Below are 16857 nucleotides of genomic sequence, written 5' to 3'. Positions count from 1 at the left end.
GCAGTTTGTGAGATTTCACTTTAGACCTCTGTGGTGCAAAGTTTGGAAGCATGGGCAATGATCAACCCATTTTTATTTATTTATTTTTGAATCCTATAATAGATAATCCTTTTAATAGTCCCACAGTGGGGAAATTTCAGTATGTTACAGCAGCATAGTAATACAGATACAGGAGAATACAGTAATATATTACAGAAGTAGACGCACATAAGCTGAGAAGATATACTAGGAGTCCGTAGCAGCTAAGAAACAGAAGAAGAAAGAAGGAAGACTTCAGGATCATTTAGTTCTCTGTAATAGAATCAGTGGTCTCCACTGGCAGGCAGAATATTAGGGAAGGCTCCTGCATTCAGTTGCCTTACAGATGGGCAGAGTATTCCTATTCTCTCCTAGCATACATATTGGCCTTTGCTGTGATTGTGCAAAATGCACTAAAAATCAGGTTATAACACCCCCTCCTCTCCCCTTGCCCCAGTGATTGAGAAATCCTTTGTCTGACAATATGGGATCACTAAAGGAGGATATTAAAGTGAGGTTTTAATTTTTTTTATTCCTCGATACTATAAACACAGTTATGTGACTGGCTCTATATTCTGGTTATTAATGATGAGACAGCGATATAATCAGCCAGAAGGTCTATTGTGGAGACGACTATGTGGAACTGTTCCGACGTCTATTTTAATGGGGAGACAGGCCTGCCTGCGGTTTGTAATTCTGTTTGACTTTGGATGTGTTGGAAGGATATTAAAGCGTGCTGTACATTTTTAATAATGAATTCTATTCCGACTAAATTCACATGAACCCTTGGAGAGGGATGTGGGCCGCTGCTGCCGCACACTTCTGGTGGTAACCTACTTCCTTTGGTTTCCAAAGACACTGCTGCCATATTACATTGTTGACCTAGTTACCCAGGGCAAAAGCAAGAAGCCTGTTTGTTCTCCTTATCAGTGATACCTGAGCTCAGTTCCCTTGGTCTCTTGAGACTATTGGTATAGTCACAGCGCTGAAATGGATAATTTATAGGTTGGTCTTAAATAGACGTAGAGCTAAGAAGCGTACTGTCATCGTGGTATTGTAAAGGGTGGCCTGCTGTTGTGCTTGTACATTTTGTTATATCTGATGATTTAATAATATCACTATAGGTGAAAATCATTCTAGTTTTTTACTACTTTCTTACCTACCGTATATACTCGAGTATAAACCGACCTTTTTGCAAAGTTTTTATGCTGAAAAAGCCCCCCTTGGCTTATACTCGAGTCAGTGTCCACGGAGCACAGAGACTTGCAGTGAGTTGCATAAATTAAACGAAGGGGGAGGTCCTTTAGTGCTACTGGACTGTGATTGGCTTGTCATGTAGGTCACGTGACTGTGATGTCATCAAAGGTCCTGTAGCCACTACAATGTAACATTTGCAGATAAGTCAGTGGCCATTATGTGCAGGATTCATTGTGTCTTATAGAAGATGTCGTATGGAGGAGAGGAAGCTACAGTAAAGAGAAAGTAGCACACAGGTACCTGCTGGGGTTACTATCCCACGTAATGTCAGGCATTTGGGGTTATTAATTTAGTTTCAGTAACTCCATGTGCCTCACATTAATAGCATCATGTCCCTCATATTAACCCCTGTGTGCCCCATATAAGGGTTACAAATATGTGAGACACATGAGGGTACTAATAAAGGTCCTTAATTATGAAGATACCTAATTACTACCTCCATATGTCCCACATATCAGTAACTCTTATGTGAGGCACACGGGGTTAATGTGAGTGACATGATGGGGTTAACTGCTATTACTATGAGGCATATGGCGTTACTAAGATGTAATGCACACGACCAGACTTTTTATCTGCAATGGTGGATTCCCGCCCAGGTTTATACTCGAGTCAATAACTTTTCCCAGGGGTCTCAGCTTATATTCGGGTCGGCTTATACTCGAGTATATACTGTATGTTAAATACAGACCTTAATAAACAGCCGGTTCATTGTTGGCTTTACTTCATAAACGCAAGGACATAAAATTGGAAAGGCTGGAGGCAGGTAAAACCCCTGATCTCAAGAACAAGAGGTTCTTTTTTTTCTAGATGAGATTGTGCAGTCCCCCAAAAAGGCTGTGGGTATGTCAGAGATCTGTTCATAGGAGGTAGCGTGCTTTATATTCTGGCTCCCCGTTCAGCTTTGTCCCTTTGTCATGTGACAGAAACAAGGCATCGCCTCCTGTGACAGAGCAATGTCTCATATGCCAATTGGCTTGGATGAGGGCCTGAGGGGTCATGGCCACAAAACCTGTGCAACAATTCTGTGCTTCCAGTTAGTCGTCTTCTAACCGTGCTCCCTCAGGTAGTTATCCCCTGCATCATAGCAGGATGTCTATGGCCACAGAGTTTTCAGATGACGCTGGGTTCACACTAGCGTTTGATCTCTGTTCTGTGGTTTCCGTCTTCTGCCTGCAGAAGACAGAAACCTGTCAGACCGGGTCCGGCTGTGAGCGGCGGTGAGCGTTTTATGCTCTCCGCCGCGAAACCGTTTTTTTTAAATTGGACACAGAGTACTGCATGTCCGACTCTGTATCTGGTTTAAAAAAAACTGTTTTGCGGCGGAGAGCATAAAACGCTCACCGCCACTCACGGTCGGACAGCTTTCAAACTCATTCAAATGAATGGGTATGAAAGAGTCCTGCAGGTTTCCGTCTCCTGCCTCTGTTTTGTGCAGAGAATGGAGACTGGGCGCAGATGTGAACGAGCCCTGACTATAATCAGTAAACGGGACGTCGCAGAGGATCCTGCTGAGTTCCAGTCTTGTGATGGGGACAAAGCAGATTTCAGAACCAAATTTCGAAATAGACTCCGATGGGCAAAATACTTCTACCTATAGGAACTCTTACAATTTCTTTTTTTTTTAAACAGGTAACCCTTTAAATTGGTTCCTATAATTAAAATGCAATTTTTTGTGACTAACACGTAGGAATAGCCTTAAGAAAGGCTATTCTTCTACCTTTAGATGTCTTCTCCGCGCCGCCGTTTGGTAGAAATCTCGGTTTTCTTCGGTATGCAACTGAGTTCTCTCGCAGCACTGGGGGCGGTCCTCAGTGCTCAAACAGCACTGGGGGCATCCGCAATGATGCGAGAGAACTCTTCAGCGCCGCCTTCATCATCTTCTCTTCACGCGTCATCTTACAAAAGGCGGGAATGCGCAGTCGTGAAGAGGCCGTTCCAGAAGAAGATAGAGGTGGCACTGGAGATTTCTCTTGCAGAATTGGGGATGCCCCCAGTGCTGCGAGAGAACTCATTTGCATACAGACGAAAACCGGGATTTCGACTGAATGGCAGTCCGGAGAAGACTTCTAAAGGTAGGAGAAGAATAGCCTTTCTTAAGGGTATTCCTACGTGTTAGTCACACAAAATTGCATTTTAATGATAGGATCCCTTTAAGGCAGCACTACAACATCAGCAGGTTCAGTAATGTTGGCTGAACCTGCTGCTTTTAGTAGGACCAGACAATCCAGTAGTGTGTATTGGGGTATCCTGACACTGCTGCAGTATTGGACATATTGAATTTCCTTTGCTGTGTTTTGCTGTCATATTGCCATTACTTCACATGAGTTGTTTGGCGGAATAGCGATGTGAAATGTGGTCACGTGAAATGCTTTTACACTTTTATTCTATGTAAATTTAATGAAATGAAATAAAACATAAATGGTGATACGGGGCCTGTGGGTATTCCAGCCACTATGGTAGGTTAGCAGAGGTTTCCTTGTTCTACACCTTCTCATTATGAAAAGTGTTTTATTCTCCCCCTTTATATTCATACATATGTGCATGTAGTTGAGATCTCTTTAGCGTCACCAGTGTATGTCGCATAGTAAGAACACTTCATGTATGTCTGTATTATACCTCACGTCACGCCTTCTCTTATACAGTCAGTCATTTCTTGATCTGCTTTGTCCCTGTCTAGATCCAGGTAATAGAAGATGACAGAGCAAATAGGAGTTCGGAGCCTTTTATCACTGGCCTGAGGGGACAAGTTCCACCGCTAGTTACTACCAACTTCTTGGTCAAAGATCAAGGTACACCTTGCTAGTAATTTAGTTGTCCATTCCATTAACCCCTACCTGTCACGTGACCAAAGACTGCCATGTCGCTTTGTAACTCCTGCACTAATGCTAATGAATAAGGTTGGTTTGACTGAGTTGCTTTTGGTTCACATTTGCTTTTGTATTCCGTCCCGGGAGAGTCCACATGGGGACTCGCTGGATGGAATACAATTGCAAGCACACAAACCCCATAGACTATAATGAGATCCGTGTGCTTGCCGCGTATTTTTTTTTTTTTTTTTTTTTAAACATCCACTGAAAAACCAAATTGTATACACTGCCCTTCTCTTTTCACAATGTAGGCAATGCAAGTCCACGATATATAAGATGTTCTTCGTACAATTTTCCGGCTACTTCAGATATGGCCAAGCAGTCCCAGGTTCCACTTGCTGCTGTTATTAAACCCCTGGCAACCTTACCATCCGATGAAGTAAGAATGTACTTTATTTTAGACTAAGGCCACAGAATTTTGCATGGTAATAGTAGGACTTCGTCTCGATCCCAATCAATTAGCTTGGGCTACGTTCACATCTGTGCTGGGTATCCCTCTGACACAGATCCATCAGAAATTCGTCCGTTCTGATTGTCAATCTGACAGTCCGGTCCATTGTTCAATGCCTGGCTTAGCTAATGGGGATGACGTGCTGAAGCCAGAGGGCTCCTTAAGCTGTCGGGGCCATGGGCAATTGGGATATATTTTTGGGATAGGATGTTGATCCAGGGATATGTATAAACATATATTTATGTTTAGTAACGATCACAGATTTTTAACTTTCTAAATTATTTCTAAAAGGAAAATGTTTGTTTTGGTACCGTGTTAGCCAGTGGTTATAAAATATAAAAAACAAAAAAAACTTTGCAAGTCTTCAGTAGGTGATACCTTTTTTAATGGCTAACTCATAATGATGACAGAATATGACGTTTCGAAGCTTCCTCTGAGCTTCTTCTTCAGATATAACTTAAAAACACTCTGTAGAGGCTGCATATTTATGTACAACAGGACACATAGGGATAGGATTACAGGAGGGAGGGGGGAAGAGGCTTATTACTATATACCGTATTTTTCGGACTATAAGACGCACTTTTTTCCCCCCAAATTTGGGGGGAAAAGAAGGGTGCGTCTTATAGGCCGAATGTGGCGCCTGGCATCCGCTGTAATAGAGAGGCGGAAGCCGGCAAGTGATAGACGCCATTACAGGTGCCGGGGCCTGCGACATCGCTGCGCTCCTCTGCCCTGCATGAAGCCAGCAGCAGCTCCTCCGTCCCCCCACCGCTGGCTTCATGCAGGGCAGGGCAGCGATGTCTCAGGCCCCGGCGTCTATCCCTCCCCGGCATCCGCCTCTCTAGTACAGCGGATGCCGGGTCAGTATCGGCGGCCTCTTCTCCCCCGGGGCCGGTCCCCACCGGCCCCGTACCTGTAAAGTTGCAGGCCGGCTCCTGCGCGGCGGTATCGCAGGAGCCGACCTGTTCGGGTGACAGCCGGGAGCCTAATGAGGCTCCCAGGCCTGTCACTGCTATATATTAGTATTGCGGCTGGGTCTATGACCAGCCGTAATACTAATACACAGAATGTCCCATAGACGGCAATACAGTTGTATTGCCGTCTATGGGACTTGCAATCAAGTGACCGCAGGTTCAAGCCCCGGGGGGGGGGGGGGGGATAAAATAGTTTAAAAAAAAAAAAAAAAAAAGCTTTAAAAATATAAAATAAATAAAAGTTATAAATCACCTCCTGTCCCTAGAATATATATATAAAAGTAGAAAATCATATATAATAAACCACCGGGTTTTTTTTTCAATAAAAGGTGATCTAAGCAATAGATATTCCCCAAAATGGTATAACTAAAAAGTACTTCTGGACCCGCAAAAAAAAACACTCTATGCATCCCCGTACAGCTGCAGGGTCACCTGTCAATGTGGCCTTGCAGCTGTTGCAAAACTACAACTCCCATATATTAAATATTTTACCAGTTTTTGCTTCAAAATTTTTTTTCCCTATTTTCCTCCTCTAAAACCTGCGTCTTATAGTCCAGTGCGTCTTATAGTCCGAAAAATACGTTGTCTGTAGCACAGGAGAGGGGGGTCAACCGTCTAAAATCCATATTTTATGACCCCCCTCTCCTGTGCTACAGACAACCACCAAACCTCAGGAATATGATTATTAGCAGCTCACTGTCACCTCCAAATAACAAAGGAACATTCCCATGTGGACAGAAGAGGTGCAAGACCTGCCCGCACATACTGACCACTGACAGGATAGAGATACCAAACTCTAACAGGGAATATAAAATCCCAGGTACGTTCACCTGTAACACACCTAATGTAGTGTATTTGATCATTTGCACCAAATGTTCCACTGAAAATCTGTATGTTGGAGAGACCGGACAGAAACTCAGAATGAGAATTAATTCACATCGCCATACAATCAAACAACAGAGAACTGATCTTCCCGTGCCAAAACACTTCTGCCAGGAAGATCACAACATCATCAATGACATGAAAATCTTGATCTTAAAAGGGAACTTTAAATCAAGGAAACAGCGACTGATTTATGAGTACAAGGCCATAACCCTATTCCAGACATTGGACAATGGGATGAACATCTCACTTGGGTTTATGTCTTTTTATACAAATCATTAAGACAGCCATTAAGATAAGAACCAGGGATCTGGCAATTGATTGTTTGTTGTTATAAGTATATAGTAATAAGCCTCTTCCCCCCTCCCTCCTGTAATCCTATCCCTATGTGTCCTGTTGTACATAAATATGCAGCCTCTACAGAGTGTTTTTAAGTTATATCTGAAGAAGAAGCTCAGAGGAAGCTTCGAAACATCATATTCTGTCATCATTATGAGTTAGCCATTAAAAAAGGTATCACCTACTGAAGACTTGCAAAGTTTTTTTTGTTTTTTATAAATTATTTCTGTCTTTTTATATTTTCCCTCACCCCACAGGCTCCTCCTTGTTTGGTTGATCATGGTGAGGCTGGGCCCATTCGATGCAACAGATGTAAAGCCTATATGTGCCCTTATATGCAGTTCATTGAAGGTGGAAGAAGATTCCAGTGTTGCTATTGCAGCTGTGTCACTGAAGGTGAGTTACTTACACCTACTGGTTAGTCACCCAGATTCCCCAGACTTCTCAATGGCAGATCTTTCTAGCTATGCTGCATGACTAGAACCGTCAGGAATATGAAATAAATCAACATCTCTCGTAACTTATAGGTTTGTGTTAGTGACTGCCGAGCTACGTGTAATTACTTTGATATTTATTATTTGAGATTCGGGTCTGGATCTTTGTTTTTATTCTTAACCCTTTACCCTATTTTACAGTGCCACCCCACTACTTTCAGCACTTGGATCACACAGGAAAGAGGGTAGATTGTTACGACAGACCGGAACTCTCAATGGGATCCTATGAATTCACAGCAACGGTTGACTACTGCAAGGTAAGTCCATAAACTCTGTGCCTAAGAGGATCCTTTAGTTCAGCATTGATATTTTAATTTCTACTTGTTCCATTAAATATTCTGCAGTTAAAGGGGTTCTACCATTAAAATTGAATTTTTTTCCGTTCACACATCGGAATAGCCTTAAGAAAGGCTATTCTTCTCCTACCTTTAGATGTCTTCTCTGTGCCGCCATTCAGTATAAAACCTGGTCGGTATGCAAATGAGTTGTCTCGCAACACTGGGGCATCCCCAATGCTGCGAGAGAACTCTCCAGTGCCACCTCCATCTTCTTCAGGAACGGCTTCTTCATGCGTCTTCTTCCGGCGCGGGCGGTCAAACTTTTCTAGGCCTAGAGCAGAGCCGACTGCGCATGCCCCCAGCCACAAGAAAAATGGCCGCTTACACAGTAAGTAAGAGGCTATTTTCTTGTGGCCTGTGGGCATGCGCAGTCAACTCTGCCCTAGGCCCAAAGCCTAGAAGTTGGACAGCCTGGACTGGAAGAAGACGCATTAAGAGGCCGTTCCTGAAGAAGATGGAGGCGGTACTGGAGAGTTCTCTCGCAGCATTGGAGACGCCCCCAGTGCTGTTTGAGCGCTGGGGCCCACCCCCAGTGCTGCAAGAGAAAACTGGGATTTATACCAAACAGCGGCGTGGAGAAGACATCTAAAGGTAGGAGAGGAGTAGCCTTTCTTAAGGCTATTCAAATGTGTCAACGAGAAAATTTTTTATTTTAATTGTAGAATCCCTTTAATTGATGAATTGTTGGGGAGCAATGAGACCAAGGGCCATTTACACAGATTTTAGGTCAACTACACATCTTTTCCAGTGACTATGAAGTAAAGACATTGTCACGTAATCACAGTTTATCACCTATTCACAAGATGTTTGTCATCATATTGGGGGCTCCACATTTCATCGCAGAGGTTGTTGCACATGTAAGGTGTGAGTCTGTTAACAGCCCATGGAACTGACCGAGTTAGCTGAACGTTGTGCATGGTTGTCTTGGTCCGTTCCATGGAAATTGAATGGAGGAGTATGCATACACAATGGACACTCAATTCAACAGGGGACATGGGAACCCCATGCTTCTAATCACAAAGGGTTCAAACCATGGGAATCCCAACAAACACAGTTGTCTTGTGGTTCGGTTGTCATTGGAATCATATTTTCTTGACTTAAACTATATATGCATGGACCTTAGTCTCATCGCTTCCTAGCTCTTTATCCTTATCTAAGCTAACTGTGACTGTAAGTTGCAATGCATGTTAGGGTTAGTTCACGCAAATCCGCATGTGAATATTCCGTCGCGGCAGCCGCGTTGTGGCTTTCCACTCCGGATTAGGCCCAAATATATGGGCCTGGTCCGGAGGGTGCTGCCGCGAGGCGGACGCCGCGGCTGGTTCAGACGCGGAATCTGCCTGAAGAAAGGGCAGCTCACTTCTTTTTTTCGCTAGCGGAAAAAAGAACACTAGCGGTCTCCATAGACCACCATTGTGAGGGGGTGGATTATGATGTGGATTCCGCGCCAAAATCTGCCCCCTCTCTGCCCGTGTGAACGAGCCCTTTAAATTTATTTTTTTCATTCTGAAATTACATATTTTCCTATTATATACGTTTTGTTTTTGTTTGTGCGAGCAGAACAATAAATTCCCCAACCCCCCGTCATTTATCTTCATGATTGACGTTTCATACAATGCGGTGAAGAGTGGGTTGGTTTCACTGATCTGCGAGGAACTGAAGCAGCTCATTGACTATTTGCCCAGGTTCGTATGAGCAAATTAGTAGGTGCTCACCCGCCTAATAAGCCGTGACCCAGTAATAAATTCGGTCCTCTCTCCTTTCTAGGGAAGGTAACATGGAAGAATCAGTGATACGGGTTGGGTTTGTGACCTACAACAAAGTTCTTCACTTCTATAATGTGAAAAGCTCCCTGGCACAGCCGCAGATGATGGTGGTATCTGACGTGGCTGATATGTTTGTCCCCCTGCTGGATGGATTTCTTGTAAATGTGAATGAATCAAGGACGGTCATTACCAGGTAATCACCAGTTATTGCCGTGGGGTGTTTGGGGTATTAAGTGTATTAAATGGCATGCCATAATAAAGTTGAATTCACACATGGCAAATTTGCTGCAGATTTGCATTTTCTGTGATTTTTTTCAAATTTCACAGTTTTTAACTTAAATTGTATGTGAATATTTATCAAAATCTACATGTAACACCTTTTCTTGCTTATTTCACTGGGGGACACAGCACCATGGGTATAGACCCGGCCAATAGGAGACTGGCACTAGGAGATTGAAAAGCTGTTGGCTCCACCTCTGGGCTATACCCTCTCACAGTATGCCAAGCCAGTATAAACCTAGTATCTGTAGGAGGAAGACTCGACCTGACTCGGGTCTTTCTGTTTTGCTGTGATTCTATACTTGGACGAACTCTTGGTCTAAGCTCCCTCCAGGACTGTCTCGTGCCTTCAGTGCATGGAATTCCTAGCATGATCCTCAACACACAACAGAGCAAGATTCTTTTTCCGTAGTCAAGCCTTTGAAGGACCTCTCCTTGGTTTCTTTGGATCTGCATGTGGGTCCTGGACACAACGGTCTTGACCTTCGAGGCCATCCCCTTTGTCCAGTTTCACTCGCGTCCTCTACACCTGACAATTCTAGCGCTCTGAGACAGATCTCTGTCCAGCCTTGACCGACTGATTCTCCTGCCTCTTTGCGGTGCTTTAACCATTGAGGGCCTGTGGTCCAGAGTGGAGTCCTCCCTCCAGATCAATCTGCTGGACCTGATGGCCATCTTCCTAGCCCTGTCTCATTGGACTTCTCTTCTCCAAGGACATCCAGACCGACAATTCTACCACAGTCTCCTACTTGAACCATCAGGGGGAACTAGTGGCCTTCCTCTCTTCAGGAAGCCTCCCTCTCTCTCATGTGGGCGGAGTGTCACGTTCCAACTCTTTCAGCGGTCCACATCCTGGGTGTGGACAGTTGGATGGCAGACTACCTAAGCTGATAAAAGCTCAACCCAGGCGAGTGGCCTCTTCATCCGGAAATTTCCTTCTGCTGTGCTCCCGGTGGGGCATGCCCGACGTCAACCTCTTCGCTTCCCGCCTGAACCACTAGATTTCCCTGTATGTGGCCAGGTCCCTGGACACTCAAGCCATCGCAGCCGACACTCTTGTGATTCCCTGGTTGAATTTCCACCCTCTCCTTCTTCGGGTTCTCAAGTAGCTTAAGACTGAGGGGATCCCACCATCTTGGTGGCTCCAGATTGGCCCCGCCGGCCCTGGTAACATGGATCTCTTGTTCCTGTTGGTAGACACTCCTTGGCCTCTTCCTCTGCAGGTTGACCTCCTGTCTCCTGTTCCACCCCACCTTCTATCAGCTGCGTTTGACTGTTGAAGCCGAAGTTCTAAGCTGTTGTGTGTTTTCGCAGCCCGTTATCCAGACCATGCTCAAGGCCTGGAAACCCGAGTTGGCCAAGATCTACCACCACACGTGGAAGGCCTAAGTCTGCTGGTGTGAGAGTAACGAACAGTTCACAGAAGGCCAGCTAAGTTGAATTATCTGTGTCCCCCAGTGAAATCAGTGAGAAAATGGGATTTTTTTTTTTAGTACTCTCCATAAAATCCTTCTCTCGTTGTATTCACTAGGGGATACAGATCCCACCATTATTACAGGTAGTCCTCGACTTATGATGTTGATCCGTTCTTACATGGCGTCGTAAACCAAATTTCGACATAAGTCGGAAACATACATAAGATGCCGCGTAGGAACGAATCAACGTGATATAGTGTGCAGCAGCTCGGAACCGAGGAAGACTGTACCATATACAGTAAAGTACAGTCTTCCTCGGTTCCGAGCCGCTGCACACTAAATCACGTACTGTACAAGGAGAGCTGGCAGCTTGCGTTTATGTTGGAGCTTACCTTTTCTCTTAGGAATGCATTGGCCAGCGTTGTTTGGCCAGTGTACAGCATTCGGCCAATCAACGCTGGCCAGGAGGTGGAATCTAAGATCGGACCACAGCAGTCTCCATTGTGGTCTGATCTTAGACTCCGCCTCCTCACAGTCGAGCCTCCAGCAGAATCAGCGTTGATTGGCCGAATGCTGTACACTGGCCAAACAACGCTGGTCAATTCATTCCTATGAGAAAAAGTCAGCTCCCTCGTTTACAGCAAGCTGTCAGCTCTCCTAACTAGCAAGGACGAGCCTGCTGCAGAACCAGCGTTGTTTTGCCGCAGGCTTGTCCTTTGCTAGTCGGGAGTGCTGGCAGCGTTCTGTTACGAGGGAGCTTTACTTTTTAGTTCATCTCTACTCGTAACCCGAGGACTACCTGTATATTGTTGTTTCGGTCCGAGGTGTTTTGGTTCTTTTCAGGTACAGGACTTGTTGGTGATTGTTGGTTCCTGTTTTTTGGGTCTCTCTCTTACTGCTGCGGTACATTTTGGCTTAGCACACTATCTGAGATGGTATAGCCCAGAGGCGGAGCCGACAGCTTTTCATTCTCCTAGTGTCAGCCTTGTAGTGGCCAGGTCTTTACCCATGGTTCTGTGTTCCCCTGTGAATACAAAGAGAGAAGGATTTTATGGTCGGTACAAAAAAATCCCATTGTTCTGTTGCACCTGGATATGCCCCCATCTGAATAAAGAGCGCTGTGCCTGCTTCATTTTATTTTCCTAGGCACAGCAGCTCACATGTATTTGTGGTAGAGGCTGGTACTGCAGCTTAATCCTGTTACCTTGAATGCGACTGTGTTGCTCTGCTCATCGATGGGATTCCTGAGAATTGGACCCCATTAATTTGATATTGAGGATAGGCCATCACTTACGTAGAGCTGGAGAACCCTCGCAAGTGCTTCTAGCAAAAGTAACAGCCAGTAAATGCTCCTCCCCTTTGTCTTACAGTTTGCTAGACCAGATTCCAGAGCTGTTTGCAGACACAAGAGAAACCGAGACTGTCTTTGCGCCTGTTATTCAGGCTGGTTTGGAAGCCCTGAAGGTAAGCAACTTGTAAACTCAAGCTATTCTGTGAAGCTGTCATCATGTCTTACAGATCAGCTGACATTCTTGTATTTTTTTTTATTTTTTATTTTTTTTCAGGCAGCAGAATGTGCAGGAAAGCTTTTTGTGTTTCACACAACTCTTCCTATTGCTGAAGCCCCAGGGAAGATGAAGAACAGAGATGATAAAAAGCTTCTCAATACAGACAAAGAAAAGGTGTCTATAAAATCTGTACTTAACGCTGCCTAATGTATACCGAAATCCTTGCCAACCATCAATAGATGAGACTAATACTGGGTTTTCTTATGGTCCAGGTTTAAAGGGGTATTCCCACGTCGCATACTTACCCGTCTTCGTTCCTCTAAAATCTTCTGTCTTCCGGCTTTGTCTCGTCATTGGTGGGCGAGGTCACATATGCAAAGCCAAGCGGCGAGATGCCGCCGGCCCTGCGTGTGCGCTCATACACCAGTCTACCCTTCACAATGCGAATACAGACCCGACACCCTGCGGGTCTGTATTAGCATTGTGAAGGCTAGACTGGTGTATGAGCTTGCACGCAGGGCCGGCGGCATCTTGCCACTTGGCTTTGCATATGTGACCCCGGAGCGGAACAGCATCGCTTCTGCCGCTGCTGGCTTCATGCAGGGCAGAAGCATAGCGATGTGCCTGTGCCGGCGTCTAACAGTCCCCAGCATCCGCCTATTACAGCGGATGCCGGGGAGTTAGATACCGGCACAGGTGAAGCCAGCAACATCGCTATGTGCCTGCCCTGCATGAAGACAGCAGCGGCAGAAGCGATGCTGCTATTCCGGGGAGGGGGGGGGGGGGGGCGGGGACGGAGGAGCGGAATAACAGCATCGCTTCTGCCGCTGCTGGCTTCATGCAGGGCAGAAGCATAGCGATGTGCCTGTGCCGGCGTCTAACAGTCCCCAGCATCCGCCTATTACAGCGGATGCCGGGGAGTTAGATACCGGCACAGGTGAAGCCAGCAACATCGCTATGTGCCTGCCCTGCATGAAGACAGCAGCGGCAGAAGCGATGCTGTTATTCCGCTCCTCCGTCCCCGCCCCCCCCCCCCTCCCCGGAATAGCAGCATCGCTTCTGCCGCTGCTGTCTTCATGCAGGGCAGGCACATAGCGATGTTGCTGGCTTCACCTGTCCCCCAAAGGGTAAACTTCCCTCCAGGCTCGCTCCCGTGTACTTAGCCCCTCCTCCCTCCCCCCTGAGAGCAGGCAGACACATCACTTGACTCAGGTCAGGGCTGTGGCCACAAAAAAATGAATAAAGTGAGATAGTGGCCAAACAAAGCAGTTTTGCTGAAGCAGTGTATTTAGGAAAAGTCTTACATTCACATTTACAAGCATTATAGATAGGATCCTTGTGACAACCCCTTTAAGGATGGAATAACCCGTCAAGCCGTGTAATGGTCTCTTCCAACCGTTGCATCCAAAATGAAAAAAAAAATTGAAAGTGTTTTAGTATTATTATTATTATTAACCCTTTGAACAGAAAGTGAACAAGTTAATAGTCGTTAATCTGCTTTTAATACATTAGCTCTTTTATAGACGTATGAATTAAGTGGGGAGATTCAGAAATGAATAAGTCTGTCTCATTACTTGTTTTTACTCACGCAGACCCTATTCCAACCTCAGACAACGTTCTATAATAACCTGGCCAAGGACTGTGTAGCGCAGGGCTGCTGTGTGGACCTTTTCCTCTTTCCAAACCAGTATATTGATGTCGCCACACTTGGTGTGGTTCCCTACCAGACTGGGGGCTCCGTTTACAAGTACACTTTCTTTCAGGTAAGCTTTTTCTATGAAATGCAAGTTCATACACATCTCTTCCATCCTTGGTGTACTGTGTGGATGTTCCTATTACTTAAAGGGATTCTATCATTAAAACACAATTTTTTTTCTGCCTACCACGTAGGAATAGCCTTAAGAAAGGCTATTCTTCTCTTACCTTTAGATGTCTTCTCCACTCCGCTGTTTGCTAGAAATCCCGGTTTTCGTTGGTATGCAAATGAGTTCTCTCGCAGCACTGGGGGCGTGCCCAATGCTGCGAGGGAAATCTCCAGCGATGCCGCCATCTTCTACTGGAACGGCCTCTCTGCGTCTTCTAACAGAGCTAGTTTCAAACTTCTAGGCCTCAGCCTTAGGGCAAAGCCCGACTGCACATGCCCACAGACCACTAGAAAATGGCCGCTTACTTACTATGTAAGTGCCATTTTTCTTGTGGACGTGGGTATGCGCAGTCGGTTCTGCCCGAGGCCTACAAGTTTGACCGCCTGTGCCGGAAGAAGATGTGAAGAGGACGATCCTGAAGATGGAGGTGGCGCTGGAGAGTTCTCTCGCAGCATTGGGGACGCCCCCAGTGCTGCAATAGAACTCATTTGCATACTGACAAAAACCAAGATTTATACCGAATGGCGGCGCGGAGAAGACATCTAAAGGTAGGAAACGAATAGGCTTTCTTAAGGCTTTTCCTACGTGGTAGGCAGAAAAAATTGTGTTTTAATGATAGGATCCCTTTAAAAGGGTTATGCAGTTTCTAAAATTGATGGCCTATCTTTAGCACAGGTCATCAATATTAGATCTGCAGGAGTCAGACACCCGGCTCCCACGCAGGTCACCGATACTGAGACTGCGCTGTTCGCGGTATTGTTTACATACTCGCCGTACAAACTGGTACTGCAACGCTGCAGTCCTGACACTCGCCGCTACAATTTGTATGGCGAGTGAGCAGAGCGGCTCTTAGTATGTAAGTATCTTCGGACCCCCGGAGGGTAGGCCTTCAATTTTAGAAACCGTATGACCCCTTTAAGTATGTACTTGTGTTGCGAAACAATTGGGCAAAATGCAATGTCTTTTTTTTTTTTTTTTCCTATAATAGATGGAAACTGATAGGGAGAGGTTTGTGAATGATCTGCGCAGAGATGTCCAGAAAGATATTGGTTTTGATGCAGTTATGCGAGTCCGAACTAGCACGGGTGAGTATGTAAGGATGTTGCTTAAAGGGATCCTATCAATAAAACTAAATTTTTTTGTCTCTAACATGTAGGAATAGACTTAAGAAAGGCTATTCTTCTCCTACCTTTAGATGTCTGCTCCGCGCTGCCGTTCCGTAGAAATCCCGGTTTTCGTCGGTATGCAAATGAGTTCTCTCGCAGTACTGGGGGTGGGCCCCAGTGCTCAAACAGCACTGGGGGCGTCCCCAATGCTAGGAGAGAACTCTCCAACACCGCCTCCATCTTCTTCAGGAACGGGCTCGCTTCGCGTCTTCTTCCGGCGGTGGCTTCAAACTACAAGGCCTTGGGCATCCGACTGCACATGCCCACAGGTCACAAGAAAATTATCACTTACAATACTGTGTAAGCGGCCATTTTCCTGTGGCCTATGGGCATGCGCAGTCGACTTTGCCCGAGGCCTAGAAGCTTGAAGCCTGCGCCGGAAAAGACACATGAAGAGGACGTTCCTGAAGAAGATAGAGGCGGCGCTGGAGAGTTGTCTTGCAACATTGGGACCGCCCCCAGTTCTGCGAGAAAACTCATTTGCATACCAACGAAAACCGGGATTTCTACCGAACGACGGTGCAGAGAAGACATCTAAAGGTGGGAGAAGAATAGCCTTTCTTAATGCTATTCCTACGTGTTAGGGACAAAAAATTGAGTTTTAATGATAGGATCCCTTTAAAGGAAATGTTTTCTTTGGCCGGCTATTTTATTGTGCAAGCGGATTAGTGCGCCCTACTACTGTAAGCCGGGCAATAAATGTTAGTAATCTGTGTAGCGCCCACACAACGGAAATTAAGAATTCTAGTTTCCGTGGATATCCGTGGGCTTTCCCAACCAGGCAGACCCTTTGAGGGGCATATATACATACGCTAAATTATCACACCACTTCTGTTCCAGGCATCCGGGCGACTGACTTCTTTGGGGCATTTTACATGAGCAACACCACAGATGTTGAACTGGCAGGGCTGGATTGTGATAAAACCGTAACTGTCGAGTTCAAGCATGATGATAAACTGAATGAAGATATCGGTGCACTCCTTCAGGTAAGATATGGGCACGTGGGTTATCCTATGATCTACAACAGGGGCCTGCAACCTTCAGATCTCAAGATGCTGTGAAACTACAACTCCCAACATGCTCCATTCCCTTCCTTGGGTGTTCCAAGAACAGCAGAGCAGGTATGCATGCTGGGAGTTGTAGTTTTACAACATCTGGAGTGCTGAAGGTTGCCAACCCCCATCTACAACATAGTTATAAGAAAACATTCTCCAAAATTAGTTTTTCATGGTGAGTAC

At 45.6% G+C, this 16857-nt stretch overlaps 1 protein-coding gene across 4 annotated transcripts in view; it reads left to right on the top strand.

Moving 5' to 3' along the window:
• Positions 1-16857, top strand: part of SEC24C (SEC24 homolog C, COPII component) — a 38590-nt gene that overhangs the window by 11243 nt on the left and 10490 nt on the right. For all 4 annotated transcript variants that reach the window (XM_075257833.1, XM_075257832.1, XM_075257834.1 and 1 more), the window contains 11 exons: positions 3953-4064; positions 4394-4521; positions 7046-7184; positions 7424-7539; positions 9181-9305; positions 9388-9579; positions 12451-12544; positions 12646-12762; positions 14181-14351; positions 15442-15538; positions 16460-16605. In XM_075257833.1, the coding sequence (XP_075113934.1) occupies positions 3953-4064; positions 4394-4521; positions 7046-7184; positions 7424-7539; positions 9181-9305; positions 9388-9579; positions 12451-12544; positions 12646-12762; positions 14181-14351; positions 15442-15538; positions 16460-16605 (1437 nt within the window). The remainder of the gene's footprint in view (positions 1-3952; positions 4065-4393; positions 4522-7045; positions 7185-7423; positions 7540-9180; positions 9306-9387; positions 9580-12450; positions 12545-12645; positions 12763-14180; positions 14352-15441; positions 15539-16459; positions 16606-16857) is intronic.

This window comes from Leptodactylus fuscus, chromosome 10, assembly GCF_031893055.1.
Source record: "Leptodactylus fuscus isolate aLepFus1 chromosome 10, aLepFus1.hap2, whole genome shotgun sequence".
Classification (NCBI taxonomy): domain Eukaryota; kingdom Metazoa; phylum Chordata; class Amphibia; order Anura; family Leptodactylidae; genus Leptodactylus; species Leptodactylus fuscus.
This window is presented reverse-complemented; position numbering and strand designations above follow the sequence as displayed.